The sequence below is a fragment of the Cyprinodon tularosa genome, unplaced genomic scaffold (assembly GCF_016077235.1).
Source record: "Cyprinodon tularosa strain WSP-4 unplaced genomic scaffold, ASM1607723v1 ctg569, whole genome shotgun sequence".
Taxonomy (NCBI): Eukaryota; Metazoa; Chordata; class Actinopteri; order Cyprinodontiformes; family Cyprinodontidae; genus Cyprinodon; species Cyprinodon tularosa.
Window position 1 is genome coordinate 112207 of NW_024039306.1, and position 22695 is coordinate 134901.

The following is a 22695-nucleotide window of genomic DNA, read 5'->3' on the forward strand; positions in this document are numbered from 1 at the left end:
GACCTGAAGGCTGCCATCCTAGTAACCTGGGCATCAATTACACCTCAGCAGAAGCAAAGGCTGATTACCTCCAAGACACTGAAAAATGATGCACCAATCCATAAAAGGAGACACAAACATGTATTTAGACCATAACAATGAACACAAACATTTGTGTTTAAATTGTAATTTAAGATAATCTATGCAAATCTCTTATTAATTTTAGTGTTTGATAGTTATTTCGGGGTTTTCAATATGAATAAGACATATAGTTTCAGAATATTTCACTCAATATTTTTGATATAAGGACTTTAACTTCCGATAAGAAAAATGGGAGCCTTTTCACAATGTTCACTTTTAGAACATGGTAAGATAACAAGTAAACTGTTTTAATTGCACAAACATTTCAAGTCTGAATGAGAGAAAGCAGTTGTTTCAGTTTAAACTACTAGAAAAGAAATACTCCAGAAAGTTTTGCAAGTGCTATACTTTATACCATAGTGCTTGTTGCACAGCATAGCTATACTTTTAGGCTGGAATTTAGCATGTATTTCCAAAACTGTAGATAACGTGACAGTGAAATAGTTGCATGGATGCTTTGAAAACAATGTATCTTCTAATAATACTAATCAACCATCTCACTAGGAAGTACTCGTGTCCTTCACATGTTCGAGGTAACAACAACAAGATTTTAATGCATGCTCCACACAGAGCTGCCCCAAGATGGCACAAGGCCTTAGGTTGAGTTTCATTTTGGGGCAAACATCCATCTAATCCCTTTGCAGTAAGACGTTTGATTCTTCTCTGAAGTTACTTTCAAAAGATGAATCCTTTTTTGGCTCACTATGTTATAAGGAGCTAGTGAAAACTGATGCATTTGCAAAACTTTTCTTTCAATCAAGGCTTCCTGCTGTTCCCTAAAGGCCCTAAACACCTATAATGTCCCCTTATGCCTTAGGCTAGCTCCCCTTTCCAGTCTCCTTGGTTTTTATGTCTACGCTACAATAAATGTATCGTAAATTTCATGTCTAAAATAAACTTTTGTGTGTTTTTTTTGTTTCCACTGTTTTATAAAAAAAATCTACCTGCTGCAGCTGTCTTGACTATAATGAAATAAGCCTAATGGACTAAAAAACATGTAGAAAGGAAGATGTTATCAATAAAAGTGACATGAAAAGCCAGGCGATGGTTTATTAATGCTTCAGGGGCAAAGACATTGATTTCTTGGAAACTGATAACTGTAAATATACAAGTTGAAACATTATGTAGTTAAACGGAATGCATCAGCTCTAGACATACCGGTACCAATAAAGTAGTTATAGAGTTGATCAAAGATACCAAAGTGTTTTAAAAAGGCTATCAGAAAGCCATGGTTTTTCAGTTTGTGGTAAATGTGTGAATATTACAAAAAAAAAAAAGGGGGGGGGGGGTGTTGGTGTGCAAGTTACACTGAATAACTGACTTATTTACACTGGTTCTGTTGATTAAATAAAAATAGGCCAACTGTGGTACAAATAAAAATACATATATGAAAAACCGGATCTAAAATTTGACATTTTTCATGATTTAAAACAAATAGATAACAGTATTTGTTATGGCTGCAATATAAGCTGAACAAGTACAGTAGCACCACATTGTTTTCCCCAAATATCAACCAATCAGTGCGCACAAAATAAAAGGTGAGACTAATTTTCTTTTCTGGGGAAATAAAATGTTTTTTCCCGTAAGTTGAAGCTCTCTAAGTGGTTTCATTTACCGCTCTCCTGCAGTATTGATAATGAGGATTTATTATGGAACAGTTGACAATGAATGCAATGTGCATGCGTTAGTGGGAGGGATTATCCACCAAGTAGGGCAAGTGGCTAAGGCTAAGGACTGCAATTCCATCCAGCCTAGTTCATTTCATTCATCCGCTCCGAGCGCGCACTCAATCACACAAGGGGAACACATTTTTGCGCACAATAATAATAATAATAAAGCCATAAGTAAAAAGAAAGAAAAGGGGGAAAAAATGGTAAAGTACATTCGGCAGCACAGCAGCGAGCTTAGAAGCGAAGAGGTCCTGTCGAAGTCTGACGCGTCCAAGGAGCAGCAGGAGAGATTGGGAGAGATGTCCGACTCTTCCTTCAGCGACGCTTTCTACTCCAAATATTCCGCAATGGACCAGCTCGGCACTTTTATGCGGAACGTGCAAGTGCTGCTGGAGGCGGCTAGTTACATTGAAAGCGCCGAGAAGAGCAACGGAAGTAAGTAAATAGACGGGACATTTAATGCGCCGAGCAGACAACAATAGAGAGCGAGGGCGACAAAAGACGCGCAGCGGACAGACGCACTGCTGGCCCGAGCTGCGCCTGCGATGTTTCACCTGCTGCTCTTTATTCTACTCTGCTCTTTTAAGCCTGACACATTTAAAAAACGGCAGCGTTTTGGAGATAAGTTGGTATATTCAGCTCATGTTGGAGTCTGGGGAAGTATTGATGCATTAGATGCGGCTATCCCGCTGATGTTTAAACTGATTATTTTTGCAGCCATGAGATGCACATTTTTCAAAGCCATTTGCACGATGTTAAAGAGCCTCCAGAGGCAGAACACACATTTAGATTGCCTATATCAGTCTGGCATTTTCCCTGTAGACATTTTTATTTATTTATGATCATTCGGCTGATGCATTGCATTTACTGAGAAATGCATTTACTGCAATCCTCACCATATTGATACTAATTAATTTTTTCTATTTCCTATCAAATGTAAAAATCCCCAGCCTTGTTATACTGTTCTGTGGGAGCTGCTGCTTCCTTGTATGTGTTGTTCACATGGTTTGCACATGGAACAAATTGTTAAGTTTCTATTGGTCTAAAACCATGTTCCCAGCCCCTGCTTCTTTGCAGATAACCAATCAGAGACAGTCTTTATTTATGACGTCTCATGTTACTGAGAGAGATGCTTCATGGGAACTGTAGGAAAACCAATACAGTAGCTACTGTTAAAGGGAAGTAGGATATAACAAAACACTCTGATAGAGAAACAGCTTTACAAGTTTTTCTCAGTTAATTCTAGCCTATTGTAAACAGTTAATTATATATACTCTCACTGACCACTTATTAGGCACAGCTGCTGGTAAAAGGTGGAACTTTTTGATCCATTTGGGCTATAACTAACTACCACTTTAGTAATAGTGTGATATCAATTATTTTAAATGTAATTTGAGTAACTGTCTAAAAAAATTGTTTAGTTTAGTTTTAGTTTATTTTACTTAGGCTTATTTTATGAGTATGTAGAAATGCATAAAAACATGCAAGAAGACAAATAATTCTGTTTCCTTTTTTTAGTTAAAGATATCAAAATATCTAATAGAATTACGTTGCAAATCTTTGGTTTTCATGTCAAAAACTTGTGGCAAAGGATGCATCTGCAGCAAAAAAAAAAAAAAAAAAAAGGTAACATCATTTCAAAAACTGCCTGTTCTTGTTGACTTAACATCAACATGAATTTCACATGCTGTAAATCACATGAATGTGACCTCATTACCTGACTAATTCAAAATAGGTGTGTCAAGAACTGAAACACCATTCCCATTATAACTAATGCAGTCTATGCAGTTTCTGAATAGAAATGTTTATGATGGGCCTGCATTGTAGTCATTGAGTGAAATGTCTCAGATATCATGTGGAGGATATTTTAAGAACTCCAAGGCATTACAGGTTCTTTAGCTTGTTAAAAAAAAAACAACAACAACAACAGGATGCAACTATTGATTTTTACAGTTTTAAAAACTAAAGCTCCAGCTCTACATTATCATGAATCATGATTTCTGTGTCTGTGGTCAAAAGATATAGTTGGACCAAAGTTATGTATTTACTCTTTGAAATAAATACAATATTCATTTTTTGTCACTACTTTATTCCAAAGTAAATGTATACTTATATTTAATCATAAAAAACATTGTTTTTCCAAATAAAACAATGAAATTTTAACAAAGCATGAAAATTATTTATGATCTGTGTTAATTTATAGTTTTACTCTGTTTGCATGCAGTTTCTTTCTTTTCTAATAAATTATAATGTTAACTTTCAAACATCTGATGAATGTAACTTGAGAAAAAGTAATACAATTAAGTGTAAGAAATTGCACAATTTTTTTAAGTTGATCGTAAAGTATTTTTTTTTCAGTGTGGTTGTCATCTATAGATAGAAAGCATTCTGTTGATAGCTACCATTCTCCTTTTAACCATAAGTGATGAACGCAGAATTTTTCTAAAAACCACAAAAAAATACATATTTTTTATGTTTTGTCATTCTTTAGTATTGCAAACATCTTTCCCAATGTTATATTTGTAATCGACAATTACTAAATATGGTTTATCTAAAAAAATTTGAAGAAGTAGCTAGTATTTTTATTTGGAAAGTCCCAAAGAACATTAATTTTTTGTCAAGTAAATCCAGCTATTCTTATGTCACTGAATACTTATTCCCTGCATCTATTTTTTCTCTCCATTAGAATGTGAGCATGGTTATGCTTCAGCATACCCTGAAACGCAGATTGCACATCAACAGAAACATCGCAAGTTCAAGAGCAGAAAAGTGGACAATATGCACAACAGGTAGGTTAATAGCACTTGTTGCAACATCCCAATTACCATAGTCTTCATTTCATATTTCTACCTCTTAATGAAAAACAGCAATAGCTTTAGCATGTTAGGTTTGGCGTTGTGGATCAGGCTGTTTTACTGATGAAATAGTTGATATTAAATGTTTTTATTATTTTTTAACAGATCAGCACACAATGAGCTGGAAAAGAACAGGTGAGAGAGGGAAGACCAAAATGGTCCTTTCGTTGCATGTTTGAGTTTTGCATGGCAATTTTCTTAGAGACAATCCCAGTCAACACAGTTGCAATGCAGTGCATGCTTAACGATGCTGATGAGCAAAGAGGCATAAAGCAAACTAATAGTTGATGTTACCACCTCCAACTTTCATAATGAACCCCATGGTGCACAAACCCACAGCTTTCCTCCACTCAGCTACATTTGCATATCTGAGGTAAATGCTAAATACATTAACCATAACATTCAAAAATAAGATGTTCTGTAGGCACTGTAAATTAGCTTATCATCACGGCACCTTTAGGGAACTTTCATAATCAACAACTTTTTCATTTCGACATGGTACCGGACATCAGTGAACGTTTTGCAAGGCAAATCGAACATAGCCACAGTATAGCAACAGTGTTCCTCGAGGACGTGTATTCAGTTCCCCAGTCAGCACACGGGAAGCATCTGTTTCTAGACAACAGAGCTCTTTCCTGAAAGATTCAAGCTATGAAAGCTGACTGCCATTTTCCTTTGGCTCCCAATTATGCAGTTTCTGTCTTAAACAATTGAAGTAAATAATAGTACATATATTAATTCTAAATGTAAATCACTACCTATACATCCATGAAAACAGCTCTTTCAAAGTGGATTATATACCTAAAGAAGAGGAGTTCAGATAAGATGATTCTAATTCACAAAATGGAGGCTAATGCAGATATGACATCATGATTTGACCTACATTTTACTCCATTATATGCAGGCATACTGAGAGTCCTTTGTCAGTTATTGTGCTCAGTCCGACTGCAGAGGCCTCTGTGGCTCACAAACAGAATAATAGATGAACTCAGCAACTTTCAAATCTCAATCCATGTCATTTTTTCCTTCATCGGCACAACAAATAATCACACATGATGCAAAAATGTTTATAGCAATTTTTGCTGTAGTTAGGAGTGGAGAATGTGACGTGCTCGTTCTGTTCAGTCCCTGCAGAGAAATTACCTGAACGATGTCTCCTCCCACAGGCGAGCACATCTCCGCCTGTGTTTGGAAAGGTTGAAGTCACTCATCCCTCTGGGACCAGACTGCAGCCGGCACACCACACTGGGACTGCTCAACAAGGCCAAAGCACACATCAAGGTGTCGTAGTGTGAGAGCTACTGAGCTGCTGTGGGAGTGGGAGCTGCTGAGGTTTCCCTCTTTGGGAGAGCTACTTTGTTTTAATTCAAATTTTGTCACAAATTAATCTTTTTCTTTTATATCTTACTGTCAGTTCTATAAAGGAAAATTATTATACTGAGACTTTATAGCACATTTTACTAACAAGCAAAGATAGCCCGAGTAAACACAAAATTCTGGTTTAAAAATTATTCTTTTCACCAAAATCTCTCCAAAATCTCTCTCAACCTAATGCTATGTAAAGCATACTTTCTTCTCAAAGTGACTAACCACATCTTTTTAGTCATTTGAGTTTAGGTGTAGTAGTCATATTTCCTGATCCCAAAAGACTTTTAAAATCAACATGAAACCACAAGATCTCAGAAGCAACAGATCACGGTCAAACTAAGCAAAACAGATGACACATAAAGTAAAATAACTTCTCGGGCTTTGGGAAACAACCCTCCACAAATGGAAAAGCATGGAACAGTAGCTAACCTATCCCTTAAAGTCAGTGTTCACTTATCATCATTATGAACACCAAGGCCTGTTTCATATGTGCGAAAAAAAGAACAAAAAAAAAGCTTTGGGGTCTTGCACCGCTTCCTCCTGGATTTCTTGGTCTTCATGATGTTGTTCGTTCAACAATTTTCTCTGACATGTAAATACACACAAATTAAGTCCATCCTCCAATCAGGCAACATTTAAGGCTGTATTTTAAACTGGATTTATTTCTGACCTACCACTTGAAATATATCATAAAATCTTTTAGCTCCAACATCTAACACTGGTCTTAAAATCTGCACACCTGCTCCAGTTGGTAAAGCTGGGTTGGCTAATTGGACAGTGACTGAGACAGTGGGATCATATATATTTTGTAAATTTCGATTAATAAATGAAAAACATTTTACTGCTTAAAAAAAATTACTAAATTATTTGCATTTTTTAATATATTTTTTTTATATACAAAGTCAAATCCTTAGCTGGAACCCCTTGTACTCTGTTCCTTGTTCCCCCATAAATCTAATGCACAAGAAGTATAAGAGTAGTTGCCCCAAAAAGCTTAAAAACCATGGCTCAATGTGCAGCGTTTAAAGGAATAGTACACCCAAAACATGATTAGCCTTCATTTTCTACTCACCCCCCATGCTGAACAAAACTCTGGAGTACTTTTTTGATATCTCAAATGCATCTGGAGATCTGGGAGGCTTCTTGCTGTCTGCTGACATTCAAATAACGGAGGTCTATGGTGCCCGAGACAGAAAGGTCCATAAAAGTCCACAAAAACGTGTCAATATTCCTCCATACTGCTCGTCCAATGTAATCCAAGTGTCCTGAGTGGGTAGCGTCCATAATTTACTCGAAACGAAGTCATTTAGAATGTTTTTAGAGCATAAACAGTAGTGTATAGGATTTCCTAATAGCGCCCCCATGCGCGCTCACGATTCTACGGAAGCCGGCAGACCAAACCAGCGCATTCAGCTCGGCAAAGAACTCATGCTCTTCCTCAACACTGAAGTCCTCAGACATTTTTCTTTCATTGTTTCTTTCTTTGCACAGGTAAACGGCACATTTCTTCTTCTACGCTTGTATTATCGGCAGAGCAGACGCTGAATGCGCACTTTCATCTGGCTTGGTCTGCCGGCTTCCGTAGAATCGTGAGCGCGCATGGGGGCGCTATTAGGAAATCCTATACACTACTGTTTATGCTCTAAAAACATTCTAAATGACTTCGTTTCGAGTAAATTCTGGATGCTACCCACTCAGGACACTTGGATTACATTGGACGAGCAGTATGGAGGAATATTGACACGTTTTTGTGGACTTTTGTGGACCTTTCTGTCTCGGGCGCCATAAACCTCCATTATTTGAATGTCAGCAGACAGCAAGAAGCCTCCCAGATCTCCAGATGCATTTGAGATATCAAAAAAGTACTCCAGAGTGTTGTTCAGCATGGGGGTGAGTAGAAAATGAAGGCTAATCATGTTTTGGGTGTACTATTCCTTTAAACTCGTGCCCCTCGTTTAAAACCTGTCTATTTAGGTGCTTACAATTTGTTTAACTGTATGTTAATAATCGACACCTACCTGCCAATGAAAGGCAGGCCTTTTTGAACTAATTGCACTAAATGCTAAATGATGAAGGGCAATGGTTAAACAATGCCTTATACAGAGCTCAACTATCATAGTTCTTTCTATGTTTTTCTCTTACAGGCATTATTGTATTCTTTTTTGCTTTATATATATATATTCTTTTTTTTCCCATATTAGTTGAAGGAATTGTGCTACAAATGATGGTCATGGACAGTTCACTCTTCTATTGAGGAGTTTAAGAAGTTGCATAAAATATAAGGGTTTTTAAAATAAAACTAAATGATTTAGACTTTTAACCAATCTAACGGTTAGAGAACCTAAATAATCAATTAAATACAAGAAATATGTGTGTTGCTTTGCTCATATGATTTTTTTTTTATTCAATAATTGAGGAGAAAAATGTTTTTTAATTGAAGGGTTGCTTTATTTTGTTGATATATGGTATTCTATTAAAATGCAATTAATTCATTACAGACCCTGTAATTAACTCGATTGAAAATTTTCATTGCGCCCCACCACTACTACACACACTGTCTGTTTAACACAGCTTATGTTAGTCAAATCATTTCTAGTGGAGGTTATGGTTGGTGCCTCAGGGATGCCTCATAAAAAGCTAACCTGGCAACAGCCGATAAGTCTTTCACCTGGACATGTAATAAGTAAAAAGCTGTGATGTCAGCTGTTGACTCCGGACATGTGCATGTGAAGTCCTGGAAAGGAGGGCTTTTAAAGCTTACTGTACTTTTATTTTTGGAACAATAGGATGTGTATTTAAAGGGTAGACCAAGTGCAGCTGGCACAGGGCCTAAAAGCCCCCGGGGCATAAAAAAACAAAGCAAACCAAAACTATGAACTGGTTAGGAGAAAGACGTTTTCTCATGCAATGGGAGCTCCCTAAAAACAAATGATTTAATCTCTTTTACCTTAACATACAAGCCTTATGCATTACAGTTCTTAGACCCAAGCAACTCTAAGTTTGAGAGTTTATCTCCCAATGAAATTTAACAATCTGCCACAAATTAAAAGGTCTTTATAGATTCAGATATTTGCCTTTTTTTATATGCAGAATATGTAAAGGAACACAACTTTTTGAAGGTTTTTGCCCATTTTAAACTTTAAATCAATCTGGATTTATAGGATCATATCATAATTGTCTATGTATTTTTTCTGTGAAAAGAAAATATTGTTCAGCATAAAAAAATAATCAAGACTTTTTTTTTTTAACAACTGAAAGGATTAGCTATTTATTTAATGAACACTTGTTATTATTAACTTCATTTAGTCACCAGCTTTTCAGCTGCAACCAAACTAGCAATATTAAAAATACAGATTTTAAATTATAGGAGGAACCTATCAACCTTACGTATGTTGGTGCTTTTCTCTTGGCTATGTATTGGGATTATTAATCCCTTTAGAAAAGGAGTTAGCCCAGTGATTTGCTAAAATCCCCTGAGCTTTTCCATAGTTTGATGTGATGCATCTATAAACTATTCACTTCACTGGGATTCCTTTTTAAGTGTGGTTATAATTTCTAACATAATTGCTGTCAGAAATGATATAATAATTCTGTGCATAAAGCTGCAACATTCTAACATGACAGTAGCTGCATCATGCTGAGGGCTAAATGAGGCTTAACAATTTGTAATGATAATAAGACAAAAAGTAGGTTTGTATTGATCAACTGTTCCCCTACAATCCTGTCACATAAAGTGAAAGAAGGCAATCTTCTAATGACTAAACAAACCGGTGGATTTCTTTGTTTTGAATAGAGTTTGCAGATCTGAATAATGGTTTTATGTTAAACATAAGTTGTTGATGAATCTTCGCTTTCAATGAGCTGCCTTCCTTCTGTCCTCTTTTGATTAGTTGCTTCTAGTGCTCTGTTCAATTCTTATTCCTTTTACAATCACGTTTTCCTCCATTAAACCTACTTGCTACTTCCACTATCATTTATATTTCACAATGTATTAACCATTAACAAGTGAACCACTTAAAGCCTAAATATGCTTTACCATGATTAAAGAGTATCTCAAGACCCAAAACAGTTGATTAGCAGACTCCTGTTGGGTCCTTACGCCAACTTTAAAGACATACCCCAACTTTTTGATACCCTTCTCCCTTGCAAAAGTCTTCATACAACGTAATACCAATCAAATTAGATCAAAATTCAAGTTAAATATTTGCAAAATAAAAAGTAAGCTGGAAAACACCTCCCTCTGTGCGCACTACTCCCACAATAAAACACAGTGGTGGCTGCATCATGTGGTGGTGAGGCCTAGTTTCCAGGACCTGGATGAATGAATAAGCCAAAAATGAACTGATGTTTCTTAGTAAGAGTAAAAATATGCATTTTGGGGGGGCTGGGAGTGTTTGCAAGACACAGTAAACATCATAGGCACCAGATGTTTGGCTACAATCATCAGCAGTCTGGAAAATATTTGTTGGAAAACAGCTGCATGCTGAGAGTTTGCATTAAAACATGGTAGTAGCTGCATGACGCTTCTAAATATTCCATGTAGTTTCTCTTTAACTACATGAAAATATCTAGAAAAGCCTAAATGAGTCACTACAGTGTGGTTTGCATAAACAAATGATCTGGAATCAATGTGTAAACATTATAATTACATTTTTTATAAGCTACAAGAGATTTCATTGAAACATGTTTTTATTTCTCTTTAGAAACTTGAAGAGGCGGATCGAAGGAGTCAGCACCAACTGGAGACCTTAGAAAGAGAGCAGAGACACCTGCAGAGGCAGCTGGCTCTGCTGCAGTCTCATGGGGAATGGGAGAGGGTCCGCACAGACAGCCTTGGCTCCCGCATGGACTCTGATCGCTCAGAGTCGGACAGAGGTCAGTCTTCTAATACAACTCTGTACTTACTTTCTAATAACTGATCGTGTAATACTAACTTCTTTGTTCTGCATGCAGAGGAAATTGAAGTGGACGTTGAAAGCACTGAGTTCTCCCATGGAGAAATGGACAGTGTTAGCACCAGTGGTGCGAGCGACCTAGACGACCACAGCAGCCGGCAGAGCTCGGCCAGCGATGAGGGCTACTCTACCTGCAGTCTAAAACTGGCATTCTCTGCTTAAACAACCAGCCTATACCGATACTGAAGCTGCAATCTTTTATGGCTTTCTCCCTTCAAAGTACCAGCCTACAGCTCCATTCTCCCTAAACAGTCTTCAAAAGAACCAGCCTCCCACATGAAAAAAGCATAACCCCAGAACCAGCCTTACGTTCAGTTCAGTCCAGCCTTCTCCCACTCTCCGGCACATTACCACCATAAATCTTTGGTAATATTTAACAAATATCAAACCACAGTTCTCTCTACTTTGTGTTCAAATGAAATATTCCTGATCCTGTGGAGGACCGGTTATTTAATCAGTGTCAAACACTGAAGGGGCGACTCTGCTTTAATCACGCTGATCCTTAGAAAACCAGCAAACCCCCTTTATTTGCACACACAACCAGCAAGGATTTCACAATTGGAAACATCTGCGCCATATGCCTTGTGAGAAAGCCCTTTTTTTTTACTGGATAACTCATACAAGCAGCACTTCTTGTCAACATACAAGTCGGCAAGGGCTAAAGTATAATTTGCATTCCAAAATATGCTCCTAAAGTCTGCTACGTCTGCTTTAGGACCCACAAATCAGACACTGATTTCATGTGGTGTCCCTCTCGTATAAGACAGTCCAATCAATAACAGGTGGCATGTAGTCCACTATTTTTAATCTAATATATTTTGCATGATTCTATTTATTTTTGATATATTTAATTGTACTTAAGTTTTGCTTGACCTGCATTCTTTTCATCACTGCTTTTAAAATGTCTGCCACACTTAATTGGCAGAAAATCCCCTACAGAAGCATTTGATGTGCTGTGAGTTTAACCCATTACTCAGTGCTTCGTTAAATGCTTTCACACCGAGTACAAATTTCATAAGTTTAGTCAGTAATAAGCTAATCTAGCACTTGTCCAAGCACAAAGCTCAAGCAATAATATCAAGTCTGATCATGTGTGTGATGTTGGCTGGATCTTGTTCATTTTTCCCCTTCAACTCCAAATACAAGGATTTACACCTGCTTTGGTAGTAGAATCAGCAGTAAAATGATTGTAATTGACTTGAAACGCTATGGTGCATGTGTCTTGAATGTAGCCTTTCAAATATTGTAATGTATTTTGGATTGACGAGTCTAATAATATCAATAATTATGTTGGTAGCATGAACAGCAATCTACAGAATATTGGTTTATACTTCAGCGTTCAATACTGTATCTTGTTTTGTACTGTAGCAAAGGAAAATTTGAAAGCTTTACACTAAAATTCTAAATATATTTAATACAGAATCGCACTGCTTATTTGTTTGAAAGGGTAAAAAAAAAACGATATTTAAAAATGAACATTTATCTGCATTCTTCTGGACAAAGCCCCAAGTAAATCACCACCAATTTGTGTCTTAACAAGGGGATCGTCCGATGCTTTGTTGGAGAGCCTTCCCCTGCCCATCACGTTTGGGAAACCACAAAAATGCACTACTTTAAGAAAATGTCAATTATGTTGAGGCACAACCCAGAATGTTTTTCTTATGCTTACTCAGCCGTCCAAGATGACTTTTTTGCAAAATATGTGCTGCTGGTCCCTTACTAAGAATTTGTATCAGCTCCTGGAGACTTCCTAGAATCTTAATAAAAACTTTAAACACAAAATCATGCTGATGTGTTCTTTAAGCTTCTAATCAAGGGTCTACATCAAAGTGCACTACTATATATTGTGCAATTAAAGCTTAATAAGTAATCCAAAAAAAATAAACATTTCAAGCATTAACTTCTGTTCATTTTATTATAAGCTAAAAATCAAGCACAAAATAAAAACGACTAATTACAGGAATGGCCTACATGTTCCTCTGATCCATTTCCATCTATCATAAGAATTCTGATGGTTTTTTCATAGAATTTTGCTGTTTATTGGAACATCAAAGTATATTATTGGAGGGTTCAGAGGAAGGAGAAGTCTGGGTGACAATGAAGCACAAGTAACAACTGCAGCTTTGAGAGGATTATGAAGCAAAGGCTATTCAAGGGTTCTGATGAGATAAGAAGTGGACTGCAGCTGGAATCAGAGCTTCAAGAGCCACCACACATACTCATGTATATATATATATATATATATGTATATATATATATATATATATATATATATATATATATATATACACACACACACACAGGGCATTAGCCCGTTTTCACATTCCAAGTATAGAGCCTCTCCTGACAAGAAAAACAAAAAAAAACATTGAATGCATCCTTCCTGAACTAATAAGATAAAGTAATGAAAGACATCTAAGTAGAGATGGGCTGATCGTCTGCATGACGCGGGGCATTTAAGAGTGATTCATAGAGAAAACAACGTCCTTCTTCTACATAAGCTGTACAGCAGTGGTGTATAGTAACTAAGTACATGTAATTCATTACAGTACTTAAATCATTTTATACTTTAAATTTTTTTTCTTTTTTAATAAAGACTTTTTTTTCCCATAGAAAAGTAAACTACTTCTTGACTTAAAAATCTGAGATATTGCTACTCGCTATAATTATATGGCCCGGATTTATAATGAAAGTTTTTTTGATCCCGAATAGGCATGTGAACAAAATAATTTCCTGGTCCACACTTCTAACTTCTCAGTGGGATTAATGCACCAGGTTTGATTTATTTTTATTTGAGAATGCCCTTTTAAAAACATGTTCATTTAATGTATTTCTCTAGAGGGATGAAAAAGTTATTAATACTACTGTTATTCTAAACTCAAGTTAGCACTAAACCATTGGTGTTAAAGTGTAGTGAAATTTGCTTTACATCTGTATTTTGAAAGAATCCACTTAATTTGTTAGTTTTTCCTCTTTAAGACATAGTGGACATATTTTATGCATTCCTACAGACCACTTCCTAGTTTTCTCAGGGACATTTAACTCAAGTACTTTTATCAGTGACTTTCACTTCTTCCAAAGTAATTTTACCCCTAAGGTATTCATCATTAGCTTTAATTCTTGATCAACATGAACGTTTTGAAGTATATCACCTTTTGTTCCAGTTTTGTTTCACATTTTCAAATAAATAAGCTGAAATAACTATGAAGGATGCCTTGGAGTAACTAAGATGTTCCTGTACCTTTAAGCAGTTTAAATTTCTGTATTTATCAGTTTTTGCTGTATTGTTCTGCTTATTTTACTGGCTGTTAAGTCTTTGCTGCCATCTACAGGTACCACAATAAGAAAACAATGAGACATTAAAAAGAAAGCAGTTTTTTCCTAAAAACTGAAAACAAAACAACGTTTATTTTACCATTTTTATATATATACAGAAATTAAAATGTCCAGGAATTCCAAAGCCTTAACATAATGAATCAGATCTCCTTGCCATTATTGATGAGAATTTAACAATGCAGCATCAAATGTGCGCTCCAAATCAAATGGCCTAAGTTTATAAACATCTTAGAGGAGGTTTTGCTTCATCTTAAAATAAGTACAAACTCCACAGCTTTTCCATAGTTCATAATGTTTTTAAACAACAGTAATGGGAAAAAATATCTAATTCTTTTTAGTTGAGGTTCTATAATATACAAGAGAACTACAGCGACATTTCAAATCCTGGTGTCCAACCAGTTCCTTTAAAAGCTTTCATTACTTGAGGGACTTTAATCATGTAGAAACACAACAAAAAGCACTGATCCAACTAGTACACAGTGGATAATTATGTACAGAGCATGTTAGGTCATTGAGGCATCAGATGTCTGACGTTGTATTTGGACGTGTCATTATACTGGGTCATAGGTTTGTCTGCAATACCACATGTTCCCACTCCCACCTTTCCATTTACGCTCTCTGGGGATGCAAATATGCTCCTCTTCACCTGAAAGGAAATACAACAAAACACACAACTGAGCAACTACTGCATAAATCACAACAAAATATTAATAATAAAACTCATACTGTTACCTGTCCTTTCTTGTTCTTTGAATAAGCTTTGTTGTTGAACTGTTGCCACTTAGATTTCTGGTCCTCCCTCTCTTGCTCCAACTCCTTCATCCTCTGCACCTTTTTCTGGGCTTTTTTCTTCTTATACTCTCGCTGCTCTGCTATTTGCTCTTTTCTGGAGACACAGGATGAAAGAGAACAAAAACTGGTCAAATAAAAAGATCAGATATCCCTATTTTTTAATTCACTGAGACAAAATGATAATGTAAACACAACATATGGTGAACTGCAATGTTATATTCCAATTATAAACTGTAAAGAAAAATATCCTAATGGACATTGTTGGTGTTGGAAATTGAATTTCAGAACAGTCTTTAAATGCTTCTATCAAAGTAAACATTTATTGAAAGTCAACCTTTCTGTGCGTTTTATGTTGTACGTCAAGTGTCTTCAGTCACAACCATTAAAATGAATGTAGTTTATTTTAACAGTTGTTATCCTCAATTCATAAAAGAAAAGGGTCTAAATTCATTTAAGTAGTGAACAGTGCAGATTTAGAGCAGGAAAGTAACCTGGACCATAATCCTTATCCTCTCCATATTAACATGCAATCATTTTAACCTAGCCAATAAAAAAATAAAAAACTTGCAACTTCTTTTCCATCTTCCTTGTACTTGGAAATATGTTCCAATAACCAGCAGTGGGAGCAACCCTTTACTGTTAATTCTTCAAAGCAGGTGGATATGATTGCTTTCCAGGAAATGTTAAAACAGCCAAATGAAAGGCTTCTCTTGAAATGTACTGCATTTATTGCTATTACATCTTTTAAAATCACAATCAAAGTCCTCTACATGAAGCCCCCACCCCCCAGTTTGTGTTACTGCTTTAGCAGGCCTCATTACGTTGCATGCTTCTTAAGAAGAATGAACAGCAGCGCCCTCATCTGGGCAGTGCACCAAAAGAATATGTTAAAAAGATTCATCGAAGCTAATTTGTTCATTTAATCGGATCACTTTTTAACCTAATACACATTCACATTTTCAAAGTGTTAGCCATAATAAAGACCAAGGGGACAAAAGACTCAAAATGAAATGAAAAAAACTGACAATATTTCTACCTAGCTCAGAGGTAAATAGCTAAAACTGCCATTTAATGGGTTGAAAATTGCCATCAGATGGTAAACTGGGGACTGATATAAGTGCCATTCATGAAGAAAGTTTCAAAATGGTATCTTTAAACATTTCTTTTGTCAGAAAAATGTAAAGCAAACAGAAGCAAAGCTTTTTCACAAAGGACTGGATAAAAGAAACTGATTTTGATGAAACAGCTGCACTGTTGCCCAGGAGAGGAAACCTTTTAATCAAAACCCTCTAAATGCAATACCCTTTACTTAGTTTTTAATTGGGTATTTTCCTACATTGATCAGAGAAAACAATGGAACTGCCTTTTTCCTCTTTTTCATAAGATGTCAAGAGAAGTCAAGCAAGCAGACAAACTAAACAGATGGCTCTGGTTCAAAGGTTTATTGCCTTTTTGGAGGCTCAATGGTACAGACAGCAACAATATTGGTCTGATCCTTGGTGCCCCTGTACTCCACCCAGAGCATCAGAGATGAACAGACCTTTTCTGAATATTTGTTCAAACCCATCAGGTATCCTTGGATTTTAGATGCAGCTGAGCAGAGTATTTTGATGTTCCCCCTAAGGGTGGGCAATATGTTGAATAAACTCGATGTATCTTGAGTTTTCCAACGCACAATAGTTAATTTGACTATCGCAACCATGGAGTATAAATTCATGACGACATTAAGCCATCTACATCTATTTCACTGAGAGTTTTATTTTTCCCACACACTTTGAATGCATCATAAACCCTTCCCAAAACCGGTTTATTTTCTGCACGCACACTACAGCAACCGGCAAATTAAATATGGTGACATCAGGTGTTTGAGCTGAGCAATATCTGGCAGTGGTTTGGATTTCTTCCGGATTGGATCTTGCAGACACAATAACGCGGGAAGTAGTGTCAGGAAGCCTTTGATTGACACTTGCCACTTACCCCATCTACCACAAACTTTGGAGAAGCCTCCGCCACTGTCCCGCCTCCAGCCGTCGTCTGTGCTTATGGATGACGAGCTGTCAGTCAAAGGCTTCCTGACACTACTTACTGTGTGATCGTGTCTGCAAGGCACAATCAGGAGGAGGCTCAAAGAAAAGGTTTGTCTCCACCCAACCTTTCAAAACACATTTTCCTTTGCATGAGGAGAAAATCAGTCCGAGGGCAGAGACGCTTTCGAGAACGTATTTATTTTATTTATTTATCCTTTATTTATATATAACGTAGCCGACCTCAAGCTTTCGGCCGCTGGATAGAAAACTGTGCCCGCGGCGAGATCCCAAGCACACGTACGAGGAGGAGCTGGCACGTGCGGAGAGCTTTTTTTTTCCTCTCAGAGTGGCAGTTTCTCACGCATGTGTGATTCTATTGTGCAGTGGTAGACAAACCATGCGCAGAAGTAGTTTAACATACATCCATGTGTGTTTATCTTGCTCGTGGGAATTGTGAAATAAATGTGACGCCATAAATTTACATTTGATTTAATATTGTTTGTTTTTGTTTCATTTCCTGTTTGGTTGCTGGGATCTTGTTAAAGGTATAATACTGACATCAAAAGACATAATGTGGCAGTATTATTAGTGAAAAGCTTTGAGCTGGTTAAAATAAAATATTTTAAATTTTAAACCAAAGGTTTGAATGAGTATATCAGTACAATTTTATGCAATCTATTGTTTTTGAAGGTAATTTAAACCGTGATATATATCAAGTATCGCAATAATAGCCCCAAATAATAGATTTTCTTCATATCGCCAAGCCTTAGCTCCCCCTGTAAATCCTTATATCAACTTATATTTCATAGTTGACGTAAATAGTGAGAAATATACTGGGGATTGTATACTTCGGAAAGGACTTCATTCAAGTATTGTTTGTAATGTGCAACACAAAATGAACTGGGTCCACTCAAGTAATTTGTTGTAAAAAGTATATTTTTCCTTGTGAAGGCTAGATAATTTTTAACCTTTTATTTCAATATTTACACTGAAATTTCCCAGAATAAAACCATCATATGAGTGGATTGTATTCATTCAGTCACATTGCATCCCCTAAACACATTTGCAGCTCAGCGAGAGGCTGATAGGTTTCTTTAAACAAAATTACAGAAAAGCAAGGTCCGTATTAAGAGGCAGAAAGAGACACACACACACAAAAAAAGAACAAAAATCAAGCCTGACTTTTAGGGGGAAGCAGAACATTAAGTGAATGATATAATAAGATTTTTATTACCTTGACTTTGATTTTCCCCCTCCGTCCTCCTCAGATCGCTTCCCTTCTTCCACTACTTTGAGGTTCTGCAGGGGAATCACTTCAGCGTTCCCATATTCAATGAACGTAACGGCAGCAGTGCCATTTTCTCGGTCTATCTCCTCAATCTCAGCTTCATACACCCTGTCAAAAGATCACGTCTGTAAGCAGGTGAGTATGAGCCAAAAACTCAAGGTCTACTCAACAGGCAAAGTTCAACAATTTACCATATAACCTACTTCTTATAAATTCCACATACATTTTCATTTCTAATCAAAATGAGCAACTGAATCATCTCCCAAATGTCTGCTAATAAAATGCATTTAAAAAAAAACATTCTATACTTTAGCAATGGATTGTATCAAGCTATGTAGAAAGACTTGCAGACATGTATAGATTATAAACACAATGCATTTGAAAATCATGATATAGTAATAGTACAGCAAGAATACTCTGGCATAAGGTTGTTGAAATTTCCACACCCTTATGCTTTTAACACCCAAACACTCACACTTTAAACATACTTTAAACCAACTAAAAAAGTGTTTTTCAGTTTGATGGCAAGCATTACACGTACATCTAAATGTTTATTTTTAGAGGATGTTGAAACTCACTGGCTATCCTGACTCCATACTGCCATACATCTGTCACCCACTTTCCAGCTTTTCTTCACTGGTACAGACGCTGAACCACTGGTGCTGGAAGCCCCATCAATGAGCTGCGCACTCAGGAGATCTTTGGTCAAATCAATGACTTCCTGCAAGGGAATAACAAAAAACAGCAATATTTACAAGGCAGATGTTTTCATTTTTATGTTCAAATAAATCCCTTTCATGAATTTTAAACTAATTAAAGAGCTAATGTAAGCTTATATTAGTAATATTTTATGCAACTGGCATTTTAAATCTAGTAACAATACACAAAATTGGTGAATAAAGGCTAAACCGGTTCATAAAAAAGCCACAACTAAAGCTGAGAACTAGAGTTAAACTATGTGAACAGCAGAACGCACAGAGGTAAACCCAATTAGATGTTATAATTTTCTGTTAATTTATTTTTTGTAAATATTGTAGTAAATTAAAACTAGCATTTTCACTCAAAATTCCATAAGATCATTAAACAGGCCCCTGTCTACATGTTTTGTAATTTTTTTTTATATCCAGATAAACTTGACAGACTTTTCACTTGTTTCATTCGGCTTTTCTGAACTGTCCATTTTTGTTTAACTTGGAAGCTACAACATTATATGGCTCATATAACTTTAGGAGCAAACCTTGCTTATTTTTCAAACCTGGGGAAAAAAATATGAATGACATAACACGTAAACATATTTGTATTTGGGCTCCCAACCCCAGTAATATACTTGATGATTTCTGTTTTTTTAATGGAGGATAATTGCTTGAACTGTGCATTATCTCATTCTAATAAAGTTATTAGGGAAATAGATCTAAGACTAAAGCAGTAGATGGAGCCAGATGTTACTTGTTATCAGACTATGCTTGCCTATCATCAAGATCAGAAAGACTTTAACTGTATTTAGCCGAGGATCAATTTATTTATCCAAAGTAGTCCATGTTATTATTAAATGGGAATCCTGATAGAACTTTTCCATTTTCAATGCATATCCATTATTGCAGCTTTGAGTATAAATATTGGCAGAAATCATGCATACGTTTATCAATTACTTTGTTGTATGGAATGATAGAAAAGGCTTGATCAAGCCTTAGAGTCACATAAAGAATAAGCAACAGTTGAATAAGAAAAAAAACGATCCATTAAAGGACATTTGTACATAAAGTTTTACACTTAGCTGCTGCTGGCCAGATAGAAATGCTAAATGCTAAGCAGAGAGCTTCTATCAAAGGTATTTTACATGTTTTTTAAGATTCAGGCTACAATGGTTGATATCAGATATTTCCAATATCTATTTAACATCAAAACATCACTATTTACTTATATTGTACTGTGGATCTTTCTTAAAATTTTTCAAAAGTTGTTTCCTATAAAATGTACAACAAAAGCATGAAATACACGAGAAATTTGAGAATTAATGGAAAGGAAAGAGTGTAAATATGAGCGTAAATATAAAATTAAAACACGAGAAATATGGAAAAAAATGGGGAAATGGGATGGGTCGACTGATTATTGAGTTAATGGATAGATAGATTTCACAGAAATGTTGTTTTCACAATTGTTATCCTGAATTGTAACACATTTGAATCAAACTCCATACTATATTATGGTAACATTTCCTCCAAAAATGCTCTTAAACCGATGCCATATTCCAATCTGTCATCAACTAAATTGCAGTGAAGTAGAAATAAAATGTTTGCATGAATCAAGTAGAGTGAAAGGTGAACACAACAAACCTGCAAGTCCTTCTGAAGTTTTTGGAGGTCTTCATTATCTGGATCGGTTGATAAAGCAACTTCTACTTGCTGTAGCTGTGCTTTGTAGCTGCTCAGCTGTTTCGCCAGTTCTTCAGACATCTGTGCGCTAAAATAAACAGAACAACAGAAAGCGAAGTCACCCAGCATCCTACGAATAGCCAGTGGATTTCGGAATACATATATATATATATATATATATATATATATATATATATATATATATATATATATATATAAACATTTAAATCACTCAGAAGACCACTTTACACTGTCCCACGTAACCCGAGAAGGTTTAAGTTACATGAGAATGTGACTAAAACATGAACCTTAGCATTAGCGCTAACACTGCTAGCAAGGCCCTTTCGTCCAACGGACGTTAGCATAAGGTGGCTAGCAATAGCTAAAACCCAGAGTAGAAAGAACAAAGATGGTATTATATGTGGTATTACCTTTGTTTCGAAACTCTTGCCTTGTCAATATAACAATAAATAATATTCAAAGTCGATTATGTCTAACAAAATCGTTAACTAATCTTAAAATGGGCTCTTCTTCCCTTGTGTGTGAGTAGCTCACCGGAAACCCCAGCTATATTACACTGCTGTAGAGGCTCACTAGCGCCCCCTATGGCTGATCACTATATCTATATTCTCTCTTTGAGTTTGAACTAAAACGTTTCCATTAATTTCTCACTGCACATATAAAAATAAGACACGATGCACACCCTAACACATATTCTAAATTTTACTAAAAGTTCTTAAACAACACGGCGGATATATTTTGCTTCTTTTTTTTTGTACTAAAGTAGTCAAAATTAAAGAATTTCACATTTACTCTACAAATGTAACTGAATCAAGGGTGTAACTTTGTAATGAAAGTTGGTGGGGACACTCTAAGAGTGGTGGCTAATAGACCTACAATAGCTTTCAACTTTCAATAGAGTTCGTATTTTCCAAAGATTGAGCTCAAACATATATTTATTGAATGCTTTCCTATTGTTGAGAACACACAAAAATACACTGATATATCTATGGGTAGTTGGACATTAATGTGTATAAAAAAACAATGAATAACAGACGATTCTGATGCCAACAGCAATATATCATGCCTCCCTAGTATGCACACAATTTCCGTTTCATCCATCCATCCATCCATCCATCCATCCATCCATCCATCCATCCATCCATCCATCCATCCATCCATCCATCCATCCATCCATCCATCCATCCATCCATCCATCCATCCATCCATCCAGAAAAATGTGGATTGATTGATTGATTGGATGTTTTACCTTTCAGCTACATTAGTGAGTATCCTCCTTCAAAAGCAGCAAAATCAAATTTAGAAATTTGTCCCACTTATTGCTGAGAGCCAAAGTCTATTGAAATTATTGGTGGGGACATATCCACACCAGTCCTTTAGAAAGTTATGCCTGTGAACTGAATCACAATATCTTGCAAAGTGACCCACCCCATTTGATCTCATTCCCAAAAGAAAACCATTAAGATAATTTTCTTGTATTTGATTGTATGCGATAGACCAAAAATAAAATAAAATGTAATAATAGTGAAGAAAAGGGAAAATGTGGTAGCATTATGCTGGAGAGGTTGTCATTCAGCGGAGACAGGAAAGTGGATCATAGCTAACAGTGACACTCCATTTAGAAAACCTCTTTGAGGCTGCAAGGCTTTAGATAGGGGTACAGGTTGACCCGCATAGAGGACAAATACATTAAGCATTACTGCAACGATTACTATAAAGCAGCTTAGATTAAAGTGTATTTATATATTAGAATGGCTTAATCAGAGTTCTCCACTTCATGTTATTCACCTTTAATGATTCTAGTTGGCTTTGTCAACTACTGGCTAAATCTCATTTGTGATTTGTCCCAATTTGTCCCTACCGGAAAGGTGCCCCCTTTACTTAACAATTA

The 22695-nt window shown here is 36.1% G+C and overlaps 2 protein-coding genes across 2 annotated transcripts; one reads left to right on the forward strand and one right to left on the reverse strand.

The window, feature by feature from the left end:
• The first annotated feature begins 1832 nt into the window (after positions 1-1832).
• Positions 1833-12750, forward strand: LOC119797034 (max-interacting protein 1-like). The gene is made up of 6 exons (XM_038305890.1): positions 1833-2225; positions 4477-4579; positions 4751-4780; positions 5812-5926; positions 10717-10888; positions 10967-12750. The coding sequence occupies exons 1-6, from the start codon at positions 1991-1993 to the stop codon at positions 11128-11130; spliced, it is 819 nt and encodes a 272-aa protein (XP_038161818.1). The 5' UTR covers positions 1833-1990; the 3' UTR covers positions 11131-12750.
• A 1592-nt stretch (positions 12751-14342) lies between these two features.
• smndc1 (survival motor neuron domain containing 1) lies at positions 14343-21375 on the reverse strand. The gene is made up of 6 exons (XM_038305891.1): positions 21215-21375; positions 20745-20871; positions 18990-19132; positions 18358-18519; positions 15037-15190; positions 14343-14950 (listed from the first exon to the last, which is right to left on the reverse strand). The coding sequence occupies exons 2-6, from the start codon at positions 20862-20864 to the stop codon at positions 14813-14815; spliced, it is 717 nt and encodes a 238-aa protein (XP_038161819.1). The 5' UTR covers positions 20865-20871; positions 21215-21375; the 3' UTR covers positions 14343-14812.
• Between the last annotated feature and the right edge of the window lie 1320 nt (positions 21376-22695).

Coding starts and splice junctions, on each gene's coding strand:
- LOC119797034 (XM_038305890.1), top strand. CDS start 1,991: ATGGTAAAGTACATTCGGCAGCACAGCAGCGAGCTTAGAAGCGAAGAG. Junction 2,226..4,476: donor CGCCGAGAAGAGCAACGGAA/GTAAGTAAATAG, acceptor TCTCTCCATTAG/AATGTGAGCATGGTTATGCT. Junction 4,580..4,750: donor GTGGACAATATGCACAACAG/GTAGGTTAATAG, acceptor ATTTTTTAACAG/ATCAGCACACAATGAGCTGG.
- smndc1 (XM_038305891.1), bottom strand. CDS start 20,864: ATGTCTGAAGAACTGGCGAAACAGCTGAGCAGCTACAAAGCACAGCTA. Junction 15,191..18,357: donor GGGGGAAAATCAAAGTCAAG/GTAATAAAAATC, acceptor CTGTGTCTCCAG/AAAAGAGCAAATAGCAGAGC. Junction 14,951..15,036: donor CAAAGAACAAGAAAGGACAG/GTAACAGTATGA, acceptor ATTTCCTTTCAG/GTGAAGAGGAGCATATTTGC.